The following is a 15,724-nucleotide window of genomic DNA, read 5'->3' as shown; positions in this document are numbered from 1 at the left end:
GTTACGTGGCATGGAGAGGGTTATTATCCATGAAGAGATAGACAGTGTTTTACTAGACTTGTTCATGGAGATCCAGACATAGAATTGTCATTTCTCTGTCAGTGTCACTTATCAACTTGTACCACTTTCTTTTCTTCCCTCTGTTCTACTGTAGGTACTACTACATGTATTTCTAAAGCAGTCTCAATCAAGAGAAGTTATACAGTCTGAATGTAAATTTCTACAATGTCTTTCCCTTGTTCTTTGATTCTAACTACATTTTGTACCTTCTTAACAGTATGTACAGGTTGCCTGAAATATGTACAATGTACGTCTTTACTAACAAACTATACGTGTTCATGGGTCCAGTGAAATGCACTATCACACAGTGGTTAATATGTCAAAGGCCCCTGCCACGCAGTCCCCAAGCAGATCTATTTGGGTCAAAGACAGTATCCTAAGGGCTAAACAGTATCCAATTGGGCCAGATAGATCCTTAGCCTTTTGAGTACATGTCTTGCCCCTGTTGGATCTGCTTGTTGTTACATGTACCTGAGTCACAAATAAATAATTATTAACTTAATATTGTTATGGGCCTTCATCTTTGACATACTGAAATAGTAGAGAGGCGAGTAGAAACAGTCACCTGGCTCCAGGGATTTGAACCCAGGCCCACCAGTTTACTAACCCAATACCATAATCGTCAGGCCAAAAGGTCCAGACCAGTTAGGCCTATAGGTCCCATTTCCGAAACGGGGCCCAGCTGGGATGTTTGCGGAATTGAAAAATTAAACTGTTCATACATAATACCAAGGAATATACACAAATTATGCTCCTGACTATTTTCTTAAAGTTCTGTGTGATTTGTTTCCTTTCTTATCATATTTTTCATTTCCACTTCCTTGCCGGGTCCCAGGTTGGGAATTGGGACCTAGGCCTTATAATTTGACTGGTCAATATTACCAGCAATGCATTGCACTGCACATCTGCAACTGGAAACATGAACATTCCTATTCTTACAGCTTGTGTGTGTTACTTTGTTAACCCTTACACTATTTGGTAGTACCTCAAAGTTTACTACATGTATTTTGTTGGCTATTTCCTGTGCCCAGAGAGGTGAGAATAAGGAGTTGAGCACCTCTACATCAGGAGGAGGAAGGAGAGCAGGGTTTAACCTGTCAGCACCCACCACCCCTACAGCCCCTCTGTCTCCTGTACCAGGAGTAACAGAGAAGGACCAGCAGTCTCAACAGGTTAAGGTGAGGATGGAGGAAAGAGGACACTTTGTGTGTGCCTCTTTTATCCCGGGGACATTCTTATGATACACACACTTAATAAACCTTGATACATCAGAATACTATCAAGTGGAATGATGCAATGAATAGACAAAAAGTTGGACAGTGGTTACACGTACACTCCAGGTATACAAAATGTAATCCATGTCAGTAAGATGATAATCAGACAAACCAGTAGCAACGTGGTGGACATACAGACAAAGAGAACATTCAAAAAGAACAAATTTACTAGCTTCTTTTTACAAAAATTACAATTTATAACTTTTAATGTTACTGTCAAGTAGTTGATACCAATACATAATTCAACACACCTCAATATCCTACTAAGCTTCATAAGATTTTGAAATGCAGTCAAATTTGGACTCAGAGGTACTGAGGAAAAATGTTTGCTGAGGAGGGAATGGACGGGACCATTTGAATGTGGCTTGTACTTGGGGGTAGTTGCTTGATCAGGTTTGACTGTATCAAAAATAAGATGTTTTCTGTTTTCCACACATCAGCAGGTGGAGAGTTTCCCTATTCCACCCTCCACCAATGAGGGAGCTGTTGCCGTGGTAACCACCAACACAGAGAACACAGAGGACCTGATCAGTGATGCCATGGCAACGACAGTGATGGGGGAGGGGGAGGAGTCCGAGATGGAGCAGGAAGGGAAGCTGACCTTGACCTCACCTCCAGAGGTCATTATAGAGGCTATGAAGGACACAACGTAAGTATGAAATTTGGTATTACCGTACACTTTTACCAGCTCATTTTGAAAGGATGGTTCTTTCCTTTTTGTTTGGTTACGTAAGCAGCGATCTCTCTTAAGAATGGAACAATGTTGTCCCCCACTTTTTCATACTGATTCCCAAAAGTAGGGCATATTACTGTTTTTTTGTCTTTAGAATGAAATTTCAGGTAAGAACCCTGCGTTTGGGAGAGCCACACCTAAAGCACATAAAAGACCCCGCCACACCTTCTCGGTTTGAGTGGATCAGACCTTACAGTCTGGTCTCCAGGTTGACTTCTTCAAAAGGTGATAGTTACCTGTTATGTCAATCCTTCCACAAATGTGGTAAAACCAAATAAATGAATAAGTTCACAACTGTACCACAGTTTACAGTTACTGCACTGACCTGTAAACTGTTCCATGTACAGCACTGGTGTAGGGTTCCTACCCGACCAGAGGGGCCTGCCAGCTAACAGCTTCATCAGTGCGGAGGCAGTGGCCTGGGTGTCGGAGGCTGTGGATGGGGTCGTCTCTCACTTACAGGCAGTGGAGCTGCTGCAGGTAAGACATCCTGATATCCCCTTTGTGAACCCAAAGTAAATTAGGAATAGGTATTGAGATAACTCTACTATGCGGTTGTTGACATGACATATTTTTAATCTGATAAAGTTATTGTTAAGTTTGTTTTTTGTGCCGACAAGTTGAACAACAAATTTGCATAGATTAGATGATTGTTGAAGAATGATAAAACATGAACTGTTTTTATCACAGAAACTTCTGGAGGATCACTACATACTGCATGCCTCCCTGAACCCAAGACACCCCTTCTGTAATGGTTTCTTCCTGTACTGTATCCTGTCTGAGGAAAACAGAAAGAGAGGTAAGATAATGGACATAAATTATGGTTGTTACATGCATTCTGATTGGTCATTTATCAAATAAACCAATCATCAATCAATTTGCATTCTATCTGAAGGGCATTCTACTTTGTGGAATGATACAACTTCATTGAATTTTCCAGTGACAGAATTTGCGGGAAGAAAGTACCCAGGATCATACTATCAAACAGATGACAGCTCCTTCCAGAGCTACTGGGTGGAGGTGTCAATCACATCTGTACCCATGGCGACTATTGTCCCCTCCTTCCTGTCTCCACGGTTACGAAGTGACTCCAAGGAAACGGGTTCCCCCGAGAGCTGGAGCCACGCCCGTGGGTGGATGGGAGGGAGCAAAGATGTCAGGATACCGGGCATGAAAGGTATGTACATGTACTACACAGTTTTGTAGCCTCATCTCATCTCGGTATGTTTCCATTCTCTAATATCCTCCATCTTTTCCATTGTTTACCTCTCTTTCTTCTGCCCTAGATGGTTCCTCGCATGATACAATGTATTTTTGGCTAGTCCCAAAGACTGTAGCACGTAGCTTTACCACTTTTTTTTTCTTATGGTGTTGAGCACTGTCAGGAACTCCTATGCAGACCCTCCTTTCAGACTGAACAGGGTTTTCCGAAAACCCAGGTCTTAATATGACTGATTTTCTTTGGTCCTTTCTGTACTTATTTTTGGCTAGTCCCAAAGACTGTAGCACGTAGCTTTACCACTTTTTTTTTCTTATGGTGTTGAGCACTGTCAGGAACTCCTATGCAGACCCTCCTTTCAGACTGAACAGGGTTTTCCGAAAACCCAGGTCTTAATATGACTGATTTTCTTTGGTCCTTTCTGTACTTATGAGATGCAGTCACTGTACATTATGTATATGATCCCGAGAATCTTCAAAAAGCAGTTCAGTCTAGCCTGACTAAGCTGCACTCCTAGTGGCCGGCCCAACAGTTGACGCCCAGCCAGCAAGAGATTGCAATTGTGTACAGTCCACCTCAATGGTAGCATGGATAGCCGTAGCTTATTGAGTAAAGACAGAGGTGTTGTTATTTTCCCTCAAAAGTGTTGCACATGCAGGTGCACCACCAGGAACAGTATTAACATTGATTCTATACAAAACACATACTTTTTTTTATTAAAGATTGTATCATAAAGCCTTAATTTATCTATTAGTAGAAGTAGCATTTAAACACAGCTGTAAAAACTTTCCATGTTTCCTGTGGTATCAGGTAATCCTCCTTACAAGTGTATGGTGTTGGACGTGGACATGAACAAGAAAAGCGACCGGTTGGAATGGTGCACCCTGCGTTACCATGGCAACTACACACCGGGATGTTCCTTTGAGTTTGAGGTGCAGTGGATGGTGACCACGCCCAACATCTTGTATGATCTGGTGAGTACTAGCTTGAACTTTCCTTCTAGTTCCCCCCGGTATTGCTTTTGATCTGTCTTTTGTTTTACCATCTTTGTCGTTCTGCACTTACTACATGTTATGCTGTTCAGGGACACTGACAGGAAGTTAGGTCAAAGGTCCCAAAATGGTTTCAGAAAAGATGATCTCCTTTCCTGTCTTTTATTCCCTGCTTTATTCATGCCTGTTGCCTTACGGGAGCCAATAAAAAGATACATGAAGCAATTGTCACTTCAAAGGGCATGGCTTGCCTGCCATATTTTGTTTGAAGGCACCTGCTGATACATTGTACGTTGTGTAATTATGCTAACAGTAATATCAATCCTGGTGTAGACAGTGTATTTGTCATGGATCATCTCTGCTTGCTTCCCTGTAGCTGTCAGGCTGGGCCAGAAAGGCTGCCAGCTGTGGCTTCCACCTCGTACCCGTGCCCTATGACCCCTTCGCCCTTCCTGAGAGCTCCACCCACGATCCTTTGCGAAGACCCCAGTTCATCCCACTCCAGCTAGAGGGGTGTTTGGGGGAGGGACAGACCAGCCTGTTTGAAGGTCAGTGAGTGTTAGATCTCAAAAAATGTCTTGTGCTTTAATCAGTGGTTCAAACTTGGCATTTTACATAAATGAGCAGTTCAAACACTGAGACCTTGAGGTAGGCATGTCACCAAAATCAGTGAGGCAGCCTGTCTTAGACATGATGTTTCTGACTAAGGAAGAAGAGATGCTATTTCTGTTCTATCCATAAATTGTACTGTCTAATTCCGTCTCCATCTTTACCTGTCAGAATTTGCTGCTGACACCCACAGCGAGAGACTGCAGCTCTTCCAGGAGACCATTCTGAAGAGGTAGGTTGTTTGGTGGAGATGACAAGAAAGTCCATTTTTAACTTGGATGTACGTTAAGCTTTGCTTTCTTGTTGGTGTACTCTTACAGTCTTGCAAACTTGGATTTGCGTAAATTTTTTACCGTTAACCTCCAATCTTTGTCAAGAAGTGAGTTTATCCACTGCTTCTGTGACAACACGTTATGCAGATAGACACATGACTTGAACAGTGGATTGTGAGTTGAAAAAAGTCTATGGCTCATTTCTTGACAAAGAATGGACTTGGACAGTCAAACATTTATGAGTCCAATTTTGTGTTGGAAATTACAGTCTGACTTTAATTCAGAATTTCATCTTACTGTTTGTGATGTTTATATGAAAGTGTCATCACATTGATTATTTTCAATCATCCTTTTAGGTTTGGGTTTGTGCGAGACAACAGCCGCCCGGGCAGTGGCAGCTACTATCTCCAGCAGACCAACAGGCTGCAGTTTGTGCACGAGACTGGGGTGGCGCTGGTGCAAATACCCGAGTACAGATCCAAAGCGCAAGGCCTTCAGAAATTCAAGACTCCCTTTTCCCCCATTAACGCAGAAACAAGAGCACCAAACGAAGCGTCCAACGCTCAATCAAGGACTAGACATCCTTCGTCACAGAATGAAACTGATGATGAGGAACGAAAGGTTGGATTCTACTGGACATACAACTATGTGCTGACGAAAAGGTGGCGCTCCAGCTCCACTGGGGAGGAGAAGTTTGGGGAGAGACTGCTGGCGGACTTGACAAACTTCTGCTTGGACGAGGACTGGAGGTTGAGAGATTTCTGGAGGGAATGTCAGCATGGACCTCTGGAATCTGCCCTTGGACAGTGACAAGTGCCAATTATTAATTATACTTCACAAGAAAATGATATCATTTATACATACATTACAGGCCACAAAATACCCATCAATTTACCTGAAATGTCCTGAGAAATTTTACATAACACACTGAACATTTCACGTAAATTGAGTACTACTATTTCATGGCCTGTACTGTAAGTTCATACTAGTAGAGGTGACCAAGTGAGCTTGGCTGAAGATGCAAACCACAGTGAAGCTGCATTACACAACTAGCTAATAGATAGAGAAAACATCATGACTTGAAGAAGACAACAGAAGATCTAAGGCTAAGATTTAAAAAAAAATAACAGTGAAACGTCTGTATGTACTGGGATACACTGAGATTGGCAGAGATCTACAAACACTTGCAGGATGTCATTTTACAAAGCTGATTTGTGGATATAAAACCAATACAACAGGGAAACATCAATTATAATGATAGCCTGAGATGGTCAATACAATTATTTTGAAAGGACACAAGCCATCTAAATGAAGACAGAGGCTGAGCATTAGGTAGCTTGGTAAATCAAACCAGCCTATATCTGGTGAATGGTTACTCTTGGTTTGATGTTTTATAAATGTGCTGTTGTTCTTTCATATCAAACAAAGCAAACACATAAATGATTTAGTATCACAACAAAAGAGATCATATGTATTATAGATACCGTATTTGTATAGTGTAAAGAAAAAGAAGCTATAACTATTACTGTTAGAAGCAAGAGAGTTTAACTGTATAGATAAAAAGATTGTATAGCCTCCTTTGCAGATGTTTGTAATGGCAGTGTTTATTTTTTGGGGAAGTGCTGATTCACGATTTTTAGCTTTGGCTAAGGTTGTCTATGTTAGGAAAGGGAGTTTTGCTGCACACTCTTACACTCAACACCTTTTCCCTACATAGAGAACTAGGGATAGGTACCAGTACAGAAAATGCAGGTCTAGGTCCAGTTCAGGTCCAATGGATCAGGTCTAGGTCCGGAGCTGAACCTGATTCAGTATGACTCATACCAATGGTCCATTTCACTACAAAGAAATCTGTTTGCAATTGGTTGGAGGACTTACACCAGTCTGGCATTTTAAAATCCTAAAGCGCTAACTGCACCTGTATGATTGGCTGTAAAACTTGGTAGAAATTACTAGAAACTCTACTGTACACTCGCTATTTTCTTCCCCCTGCAAGCGCCTAAACGTGAATGCCTGATAAGATAATCTGTTAATTTTCTAATCGCTCCACCTAATTTTTTTAGGTCCGGTTTTTCTGGACCGGTCCCATAAGAAAAAACGTTTTTTTTTAGCGGTACGCTGTACCGATACCCAGCCCTATAGAGAACCATAGCCTGTGTCAAAGATTGCAAATCAGCACTACCCCCAAAAATAAACACCTCCACTCCAAAAGTCTGTAAAGGATGCTAGCATACATTTGTACATGTAGATCATAAAAGAGAAGAAAGAAGAAGAAGAAAAAAACATGAATAAAACAATGATCAGGTGCACTTTTTTTTATTGATTGGGTATATTATTTTTGTCCATATGTACAGAGACATGCCTAGGGCATTGATACTTAGCCTATTTGGACAACATACACAGTACTCTTCCTATAGGAAACCAACACACATATTTAATTATACTTTACACAAAATGAGCCTCCCAAAGTTTGGTTGGTTGGATCTTTTTCAACAAGGAAGCAAGCAATTATTACAAAATCCAATTCTGAAATCTATATACTAGAAGCCAGCAAGTCTTAAGTGTAGCCATTTGCACAATGATTGTGGTATGAAATATCATAGAAAACCATTTGATAATAAAAAGCTTTCTCGTAGTGGTTTCACACATTAGTCATAAGAGATGAATATAGAGGGTCCATATGAATTTTGATGGCTTAAAGAATACGTTTCGTTGGCTTATATAGTATTTTTGTATTTTTCCCTTGCGACATGTATATTGTAGAATAGATACATAGCAATGGAGAGAGCTTGTAAGTTGTAGTCCACTTTTAATTTGATTTTCATAGCCAAAAATTCAATTAGTAATAGTTAGTGTAACAAACCTTTCAGAAAATGATGTTTACGTCCCTCTGTGATCCATCCCTGTATCATAATCATAGCATGATCATTTTTCAAAGTGATAAATGAAATATTTACAGCGTGAAGCAACAATTTTTTACATCATAATTTTTGTCCATGGAAGGATACCAGCTTATTGCATATAGCTGATTCTTTCACATAACCAATGTAACAGCAATCAGTTGTTTTTCAATGAAGATTACAAAATACAACTTTAAAACCTTTCTGATACCAATACTATAGGTAATACTGATGTGTCATCACATAAAACAATATGTGACATCTGTCCATCTTGTAGCATATGCCTTGATATGTGACTTATCATCTGATAAACTTGTTGAAAACAATCTTTAAAAGTTCTCTGATAGTTATTTCATCTAAAAGCATGGTTACCTGTTTAAAAGCATATATACACGCAAGCAATGCCACCCAATCATATTACACTTTCTCAGAACCTCAACCGCTTGTTTTGCCACCTACTTTAGTTTACAAATCCTTATGTTAAAAAAACACAATGATAGATAGTTCTTAAAATCTGTACAAGACCATTGCAAAATACAGTTTCATACAAAACAGAGAAGTCGTGAAAGAAAACTGAACTGGAGCTAAAAAGTTTTGCTTTGACAGTACTTTTCAATAAAACGGGTCAATTTTCTTGGAGGTAACATGCTCTGCACACTCAACATTGGCCCACCTTCATAGTAAGCAACTTGTACATCATTGTTATTCTAAGCTGTATTTAGAAAGCACATAGATATCTAAAACTGGCAGTGATTTTTGGCCTAGACAGTTCAATGTTTAACTACTTTTTACTGTACCCACAGTATCTCAAGTGAAATCTTTCACACAAAAAATTGGAAATGAATGTAATGATCATATAATCTTCTACCTGACAACCATACTTTCTATTAGCAAGAAGAAGATGAAGAGAGTGTCAGACACTTGTTAGTTTCTTTGATATCGACCAATCAAAGCTACAAATACTTTGTTGTGAACAGTTTCCATTACAAACTAGCAAGAAGGCTGACAAGAAAATGCTAGTATCTTTCCAAGTTGCTGTATTGTTTGACCTACGTGAAGGCTGTGACCGTTTTCACCGGACTACTGTTGAGTTGCGCCCGCGTGCTCTCCAGTTGGGAGTAGGACCCGAGACCAAAGAGTCCGAAGTCCATGTCGGTGGTCGTGGTGGACGTCAGACTGCTGGTGACGTTCGTGTCCAAGAGAAGTCCGTCCTCGCCAAGGGCATTCAGGTCATCCAGGAGGGAGTTGTTGAGATGGGTGGAGGCAGAGGTCAAGGGCGGGTCAACCTGTGGGGTCAAAGTTTATGCAAAGGTCAAGATCAGCGCTACTTTCTTTTCCAGCTGGTTATTTTAGAATAAGAGTAGAATTAAGCTGTAGCACTCAATGGTCATTGGCGTTCCCATATGCTAATACTGCATGTACTGTAAATGCAGAAATGTTCGTGGTGGTTTTATGTTTGCGTTTTTTGCACTGGCCACTTCACCGCAAACTCAAAACCACCTCGAACATTTTTCCATTACAGTAATTGTGACTACAGTATATGGTGCTACCACGAAATTAAATCCCTGTCAATTTAAGTGCATTTACAGTACTGTATACAGGTAGCTTTGAATTTGCTACCGGTAGGTATTTTAGTGTATGACTCCCAGAGTTAAAGAATGTCACCTCATCAGCAAAATGGACAAGAATGAGAGGCCTAACTACCTGATGTTTGTTTAGTGTTATGTCAACCCACAGAGCCAGGACATACCAAAGCACCACACTTATCTTGAAGCAAAGGTTTTATAAAGCTACAGCAGTGCCACAAACCAAACCAAACCAACACCAACCAAGTAAGCCTGCGTGCCATAACATCAGAAAGTGTCTGCATTTGTCCAGCAAAGTTCAAACATGCCATGGCCCAATCACACCTATTAGTCATTACTTTCATGAACATGCTTTAAAATCTCAAAAAATGTCTGGTGTTGAGATTTTTTTCTGTTTTGGCATTGAGAAATGTCATTTTATAACATTGACAAGCTTTAAAAAAGCAGTCAACAATTATTTTTGGTTTGTCAACTGTTTTCCAAAAATGAGTCTGTAAACTGTGTATGGTTTGCCATTGCCAAAAAAAGGCACACACTTTCATCTGTGGAATATCATTACAAAGAGAACCTTTGAGAAATGCTGACACTTTCCATTCATGATGGAGGGTTATTGTCAACTGGACGGTTTGTTATCCTAGGAAAACAGAAAATGGCGAAGATAAGGTTGCCTTGATCATTCAATACCGATATTTCCTGTGAAAGACTATCAGTAAAAGATTCTTCTTCTTATTTTCTTTTTAGAAATCCAATGGTTAAATTCTGTACAGCAAGGATTTGAAAGTCAATAGAAGTAAAAAGTGCCCGTGGACTAATGTTAGAAATGTCAAAGTACATACCCCCACAGAAAACTTCTTGAATCTATCAAAATCAGAAGTACATATACTACATGTATATTGTATGTACGATATTGTACAGTATAGGGTCTGATTTTGAATGAGTCTTATTGTACAATCAATGAAAACACAAAATGTAGTGAAATAAGCAAAAGCCTTCTTGTGAATGTTGTTCAGCTTTGAATTTGAACTCTATTTTGTCTCAGATATGCATAAATGGTATAGCCACAATATTCAGAAGTTGCAGTTTACAAAATGTAGTTTTGATCCAAACTGTGGCTTCCCAGGACTTAAGTGGTAAGTTTCAAACGATGGACACACCAAACCAAACAAATGACGAATAATGATGATTCACCTCCAAGAAATATAGTACCTGCGGGTCCATCAAACTAGTCTCTACCCTCAGCAAGTCGTTGACGGCGTCCTTTGTCGTCTGGTCGTCCGGTAGCCGAGGGATCGTATTTGCGGGTTCGACACGCTCCACGGGTTTGAAGTTGGTCTCCGGTTTTGGGAAGGGGTTAGCGCAGAACTTCTTCCCCTCCTTTACTATGTCTGGTAGATATTCTGGAGCAGAAAAAGTAAAAACAATACTATATCATTAGGCTCACCCCTGAGGCATTGCCAAAAAAGTTAGTGACTCACATAAGAAGTTCTCTTGCACAAACAAAAAGAAAATTTATGAAAGTTTTGTTATGCAAGTCAACCTACAAGTAAGCCAGCCTTCAATAGTCAGGATATTGTACAAATAATAGGAATGAACAATAAATGAGCCCTGCTCAAAGTCACAAAGTAACCTTTCCAATACTCTTCCTAGGAAGAGCGCCCGTGTAATTTTTCCGACTACTACTATATCTGCGGCTGCGCGATTCAACCTCTGCTTGGAGAGTACCTTCTCAATACTGTGAATGTGAGGCAAACTGTATTGTAGGAATTTGGTTATAACTATAAGGAAGACTGTCCAGGCAAACATGTAACGTTAACTCAAGAAGAATGGGCAAATCTTGGTTATGGTCATTTCACAACAGGTCTAGCTACACATTTTTTTCTGACATTGGCTGCAGCTAGGTAGGGTCAACTAAAGTAAAGGTGTACTACTCACCTGGATTTGCCATACACCGTCTTATGGCCTGTGGGTCTTTTCTCGTGATCTTCTGGACCTCTTCCTCCATCTTGGCGACTTTGGCCGGATTCAGAGTCCACAGGCACCCTTTCTTACTGGTGCCTCCCGTGCTCTTCTCCACCTTCTCAAAACACTTGTTTAGCGACAGGTTATGTCTGACCGAGTTCTTCCACCCGTCGGGCGCAGTCTTGAAGTAGGGAAAGTTATCGCACATGAAGTTGTAAATCTCGCTCACGGGCAGACAGCCCGTCTTGCTGTTCTTCAGCGCCATCGCTATCAGACAGCTGTACGAGTACGCGGGTTTCGGATAGACCTTTTCGGTCTCCGTGTTGTCCTTCTGCGCAATTTTGGGCTGTTTCGGAGCTGGCTCCGAAGTTTGATCAAGTTGCCGGTGGGTGTGGGTGTGGTTGTTGATGGGTGCGGTAACACTGGTTGCCATGGACACCGGCATCGGCCTTGTCATCGGCTGGGTGACGTAGGTGGGAGAAAGGGGTTGGTTGGAGGATGCTGGAAGGACGTTGATGTACTGAGGGAAAAACTGGGCCTGCAGTACCTGTGGGGACTGCTGGGGGAGCTGCTGCATGGACGAAACTGGTGATGCCTGGAACTGGGTGGCTGTGAACACCCCCTGTACTCCAACACCTGAAAAAGCAAGACAAGAAGTTTAACACTAAATTTCATTCCCTTTACTACCGGTAGCTTGAAATGTCTCATATGAAGAATCCTGACAGTGCATTAGCAATTGCAGGAGTTTGAAAAAATTAACAGTCCAAAAGAGAACATTTTAGTACCAATCTGTGAGTGTGACCATTGAAATAATTTGAGTATCACATATGATGATGTACCTTTTACACAGTTATGTATAATATAAAAAAAGACAAAAGTAATGACCTTGTGTAACTGGTTGGGAATTTGTCACAAAATGCTGCTGCTGCTGCCCTTGTATATGCCCCATTGCATGTTGGGATTGATCTATGGCATGCTGGGAAGGCATCCCCTGCGAGGATGTGACAGTCGGAGTCCCCGCCATGGTTGCCGTGGTGATGACCTGTCCCTTCTGCGGGCTGACCGGCAGACCAGTCTGGGGATTGACCATCAAGTTCTCGTCTCCGAACGAGTCGTTCAGATTGCTCAGGTACTGTGGATGAAAGAAAAATGTGTTTGAGATAATCATTCAAAAGGCCAAAAGGTGGTATCCATCATCCATAGTACTGTAAATGCATTTAAATTTGCATTTGCATTTAAATTTCGCAGTAGCAAGACTTTTCGCGGTGGTTTTAAGTTCGCGGTAGCACCAAGCACTGTACTATCTTACTGCCATGGAAAAATGTTCGCGGTGGTTTTAAGTCCGCGGTGAAGTGGCCATCGTGAAAACCGTGAACATTAATCAAACCACCACGAAAGTTTCTGCATTTACAGTAACTGCTGGCTCAATCTTTTCGCTTGCTTACCACGGAGAAAGCAAAATATTGCGCCAGCAGTTACTACGGAGGATAGCACGCAGGCTAAAAGAAACTGGCTGTAAATTTTTCATAATTTTGTATCTGCTGAACTTCTCTGGCTGTCACAGAAGACCAGTAGCTAAGAAGGTTACAATATATCAACCCAACATCTGCTTGGAGAGTAGGAAAAAATCTAACATTACCAAATGAGCTTCAAACTAAAAGGTCTTCAACAGTGCCCTTCAGAAAAAGAATCTATAGGTTGTAGATTTTTAACTTTTTAGTCTTGTCAAAGCATTTAAAGAAGATACCTTGAAGATACATATTGATGTAACAAAAAGTTTTTTAAAATTCAGTTGTAACAAGCATGCCATTCACTTTGATTGACAGTTAACACTGAACAAATGTCAATTTTGACTGATGCACAAAAATTGGAAAAGAACCAAAACTTGAGAACAAAGAAAATGCCAGGAAATTTGCGTGGGAAAGTCCCCACATGTTCAACTAAACCGTAAACGTCAGTTACACGCGCCGTGTTGGCAGTTAAGAAATGGGTCAACAGCACCAGACCTTATCAAACTTTTCAAAGATCTTATCTTGAACAAACATATCCACGTTTCAACTTGGATTAATGTATCAGAAACAGATGTTTGTGGTGTTATACATATTTTCTGACACTCCATTCTTGCGGTTTGAAACACTTTCGATGTTCATTTGAATTTTTAGACCAGTAACTTTAAATGACCGTTTAAAACAGTCCTTTAACTTCAAGAACAAAGAAAGTAACATTGTTCATGCAAAACGTTACGGTGAAGAGATCCTATTATATTTCCATGCATCAAAATCAAATGGATAACTTAAAAAATGAAAAAAGATACAAATGTATTCAAGCATCAATTGAAAGTTTTGATTTGGCTTCGTTTCAAACAATGGGACAAGAATAACTGGCTCTGTGGGGTATTATTCAGCGTTATCAACAAGGATTTAGAAAAGTGTTTCATTTTCTTTCAAATGGAAAACATATTTGTTAGAACAAATTCTGGTAAGTGTCTGAACAACAGTCTGACGTTTTGTTTTGCTTTGCACGGTAAAAAAACAACAACAAAATTTTGAAACCCAAACGCCGAAAATCCTTTCTTACTAAAACGTTACTTACAGTGTCACATGCACGATAGTATTTTGACAGTTCTACGGTTAACGTAACTTACAAAACTCTGACTTCGAGATTATCAATATCTGTGAAGCAGTTAAATTTTCTGACGGAAGAGCGGTCAGCAGAATCACAGGACCAGAAAATTGTCACAGAACTGTTTTCTGGATAGAATAAAAAGACACTTCGTAGAATATTAGAATCACGTTCTGACAGCAGCATCAAAGTTCGAAAAACAATCATTTCAAACCGAACCTGTGCTTGTTCTGCAGACGACAGCGGCTGGAAGTCGGGACTGTCCCAGGTCAGGTTCTGCAAGTCGCTCGGCAGATCCAGCATTTTGTCCAAGTCCATGTTTATAAGATGTGTGTTATCTGCAAAATCCTCTGCACTCTTCAGAATTTCCTGCATCTGATCTCGGACATCCGAGTCGATCATTTCTTGCAGCGACTGCTCTGGATCGGCCGGAGCTTGTCCGAAATAGTCCATTTTTGCGTCCCCGTTTCCGATGGCCATAAAAGACGGAATTTAAATTTCCCCCGACAAAAGGCTCAGCAACTCGGTGTGCAAGAATCCGGAAGTGAAAAATCTCCAAAAATATTGAGAAAAAAATCCTAAGACCTGGAATTTTCCGTGCAGAAAGGTCCCAGCTTGCTACTTGCTCGATCCTTGTCTTGTACTACCGCAGAGACGGAAGAAAACTCCAAAAACCTCATGAGAAAGTTTTAAAATCCACAGGACCGTCCTGGTCCGACCTGGTCTGGATAAAACGGTTACATGTTGGTTGGAAACAGGTTTAGATTTAAATTTAAAATTCCCGGTTCCCAGCATGCAACGCGTTATCATACTGCGCACGCGCACTCAGCTGTTCCGGCTTTACTTCCGGGTGTGAGGAATGCGGAAGTAACAAACGGTTGGTAGCAGTAACGGCAGCAGACGAAAATTTAGACTACAGTGCTTGCAGACGACGTTGAGCAAACAAAATCCATTTTGATAGATTTCCAAAGTTTAACATGCCGGGCAAACAATGAATATGCGGTCAGCGACGTTTCGCTTGTGCGTCGAAGTTAGATGTGGGTGCCAGTCCGGACCGGCTAGGCAGCCGGTTTATTCGGCGGACCAAGGCAGTCTGCCCGCCGATCTAAAATTAGCGCACCGGGGAAGTTTTCGCTGACCTTCCCCGGTCTACCAGGGTCCAGCAAAACTCCCTCATGCTAGACCTCCCCGGAGCACTACGTTAGATTGGCGGGCAGACTGCATTGGCCCGCCGAAGAAACCGACTGCCACCCCTTGGTAAAACGTACCGTCTGGTTCCAGGGTACCTGAAACTTTGAAAGCCTGGTGAGACTTTTAGCCAGGGCCAGCAGAGAATTTGTTCGGCAGCCGATGCAGGTTTCCCCGAGGACCTTAGATAAGCACTTCGGTGCAGGGTGAGAGTTTGCCGGCCGGTCGAATCAAACAATTGATACTCTATGAAAAATCATGCCCCTGCTAAACTTTTTCTTAGCTAGCACATGTAATAATAATAACATTC

General features: G+C 41.2%; 2 protein-coding genes across 8 annotated transcripts in view; one reads left to right on the top strand and one right to left on the bottom strand.

Moving 5' to 3' along the window:
• LOC118426624 (GATOR complex protein DEPDC5-like) overlaps positions 1–6,373 on the top strand; it is a 42,127-nt gene extending 35,754 nt beyond the window's left edge. For all 6 annotated transcript variants that reach the window (XM_035836128.1, XM_035836129.1, XM_035836131.1 and 3 more), the window contains 9 exons: positions 1,092–1,238; positions 1,775–1,983; positions 2,415–2,547; positions 2,758–2,866; positions 3,008–3,244; positions 4,097–4,260; positions 4,655–4,826; positions 5,059–5,119; positions 5,516–6,373. In XM_035836128.1, the coding sequence (XP_035692021.1) occupies positions 1,092–1,238; positions 1,775–1,983; positions 2,415–2,547; positions 2,758–2,866; positions 3,008–3,244; positions 4,097–4,260; positions 4,655–4,826; positions 5,059–5,119; positions 5,516–5,969 (1,686 nt within the window). In that variant the 3' untranslated portion in view covers positions 5,970–6,373. The remainder of the gene's footprint in view (positions 1–1,091; positions 1,239–1,774; positions 1,984–2,414; positions 2,548–2,757; positions 2,867–3,007; positions 3,245–4,096; positions 4,261–4,654; positions 4,827–5,058; positions 5,120–5,515) is intronic.
• Positions 6,374–7,459: 1,086 nt separating this feature from the next.
• On the bottom strand, positions 7,460–14,974 carry LOC118426628 (forkhead box protein N4-like). Of its 2 annotated transcripts, none has more exons than XM_035836135.1 (5): positions 14,446–14,974; positions 12,490–12,736; positions 11,578–12,240; positions 10,834–11,042; positions 7,460–9,345 (listed from the first exon to the last, which is right to left on the bottom strand). In XM_035836135.1, the coding sequence occupies exons 1-5, from the start codon at positions 14,704–14,706 to the stop codon at positions 9,109–9,111; spliced, it is 1,617 nt and encodes a 538-aa protein (XP_035692028.1). In that variant the 5' UTR covers positions 14,707–14,974; the 3' UTR covers positions 7,460–9,108. The 2 variants fall into 2 exon arrangements, with proteins under 2 accessions (XP_035692028.1, XP_035692029.1); XM_035836136.1 differs by having other exon boundaries at positions 9,109–9,345; positions 10,852–11,042; positions 14,446–14,706.
• Positions 14,975–15,724: the final 750 nt, after the last annotated feature.

This window comes from Branchiostoma floridae, chromosome 11, assembly GCF_000003815.2.
Source record: "Branchiostoma floridae strain S238N-H82 chromosome 11, Bfl_VNyyK, whole genome shotgun sequence".
Taxonomy (NCBI): Eukaryota; Metazoa; Chordata; class Leptocardii; order Amphioxiformes; family Branchiostomatidae; genus Branchiostoma; species Branchiostoma floridae.
Note: the sequence above shows the minus strand (reverse complement) of the source record. Positions and strands in the feature narration are given on the sequence as shown.

Bases quoted from the DNA above. Each gene is read 5' to 3' on its own strand.
- LOC118426628 (XM_035836135.1), bottom strand. From the start codon at position 14,706: ATGGCCATCGGAAACGGGGACGCAAAAATGGACTATTTCGGACAAGCT. The intron at 11,043-11,577 runs GTGAGTAGTACA...TTTCTGCTCCAG, and splicing joins ACGGTGTATGGCAAATCCAG to AATATCTACCAGACATAGTA. The intron at 9,346-10,833 runs GTGAATCATCAT...TTGACCCCACAG, and splicing joins AGGTACTATATTTCTTGGAG to GTTGACCCGCCCTTGACCTC.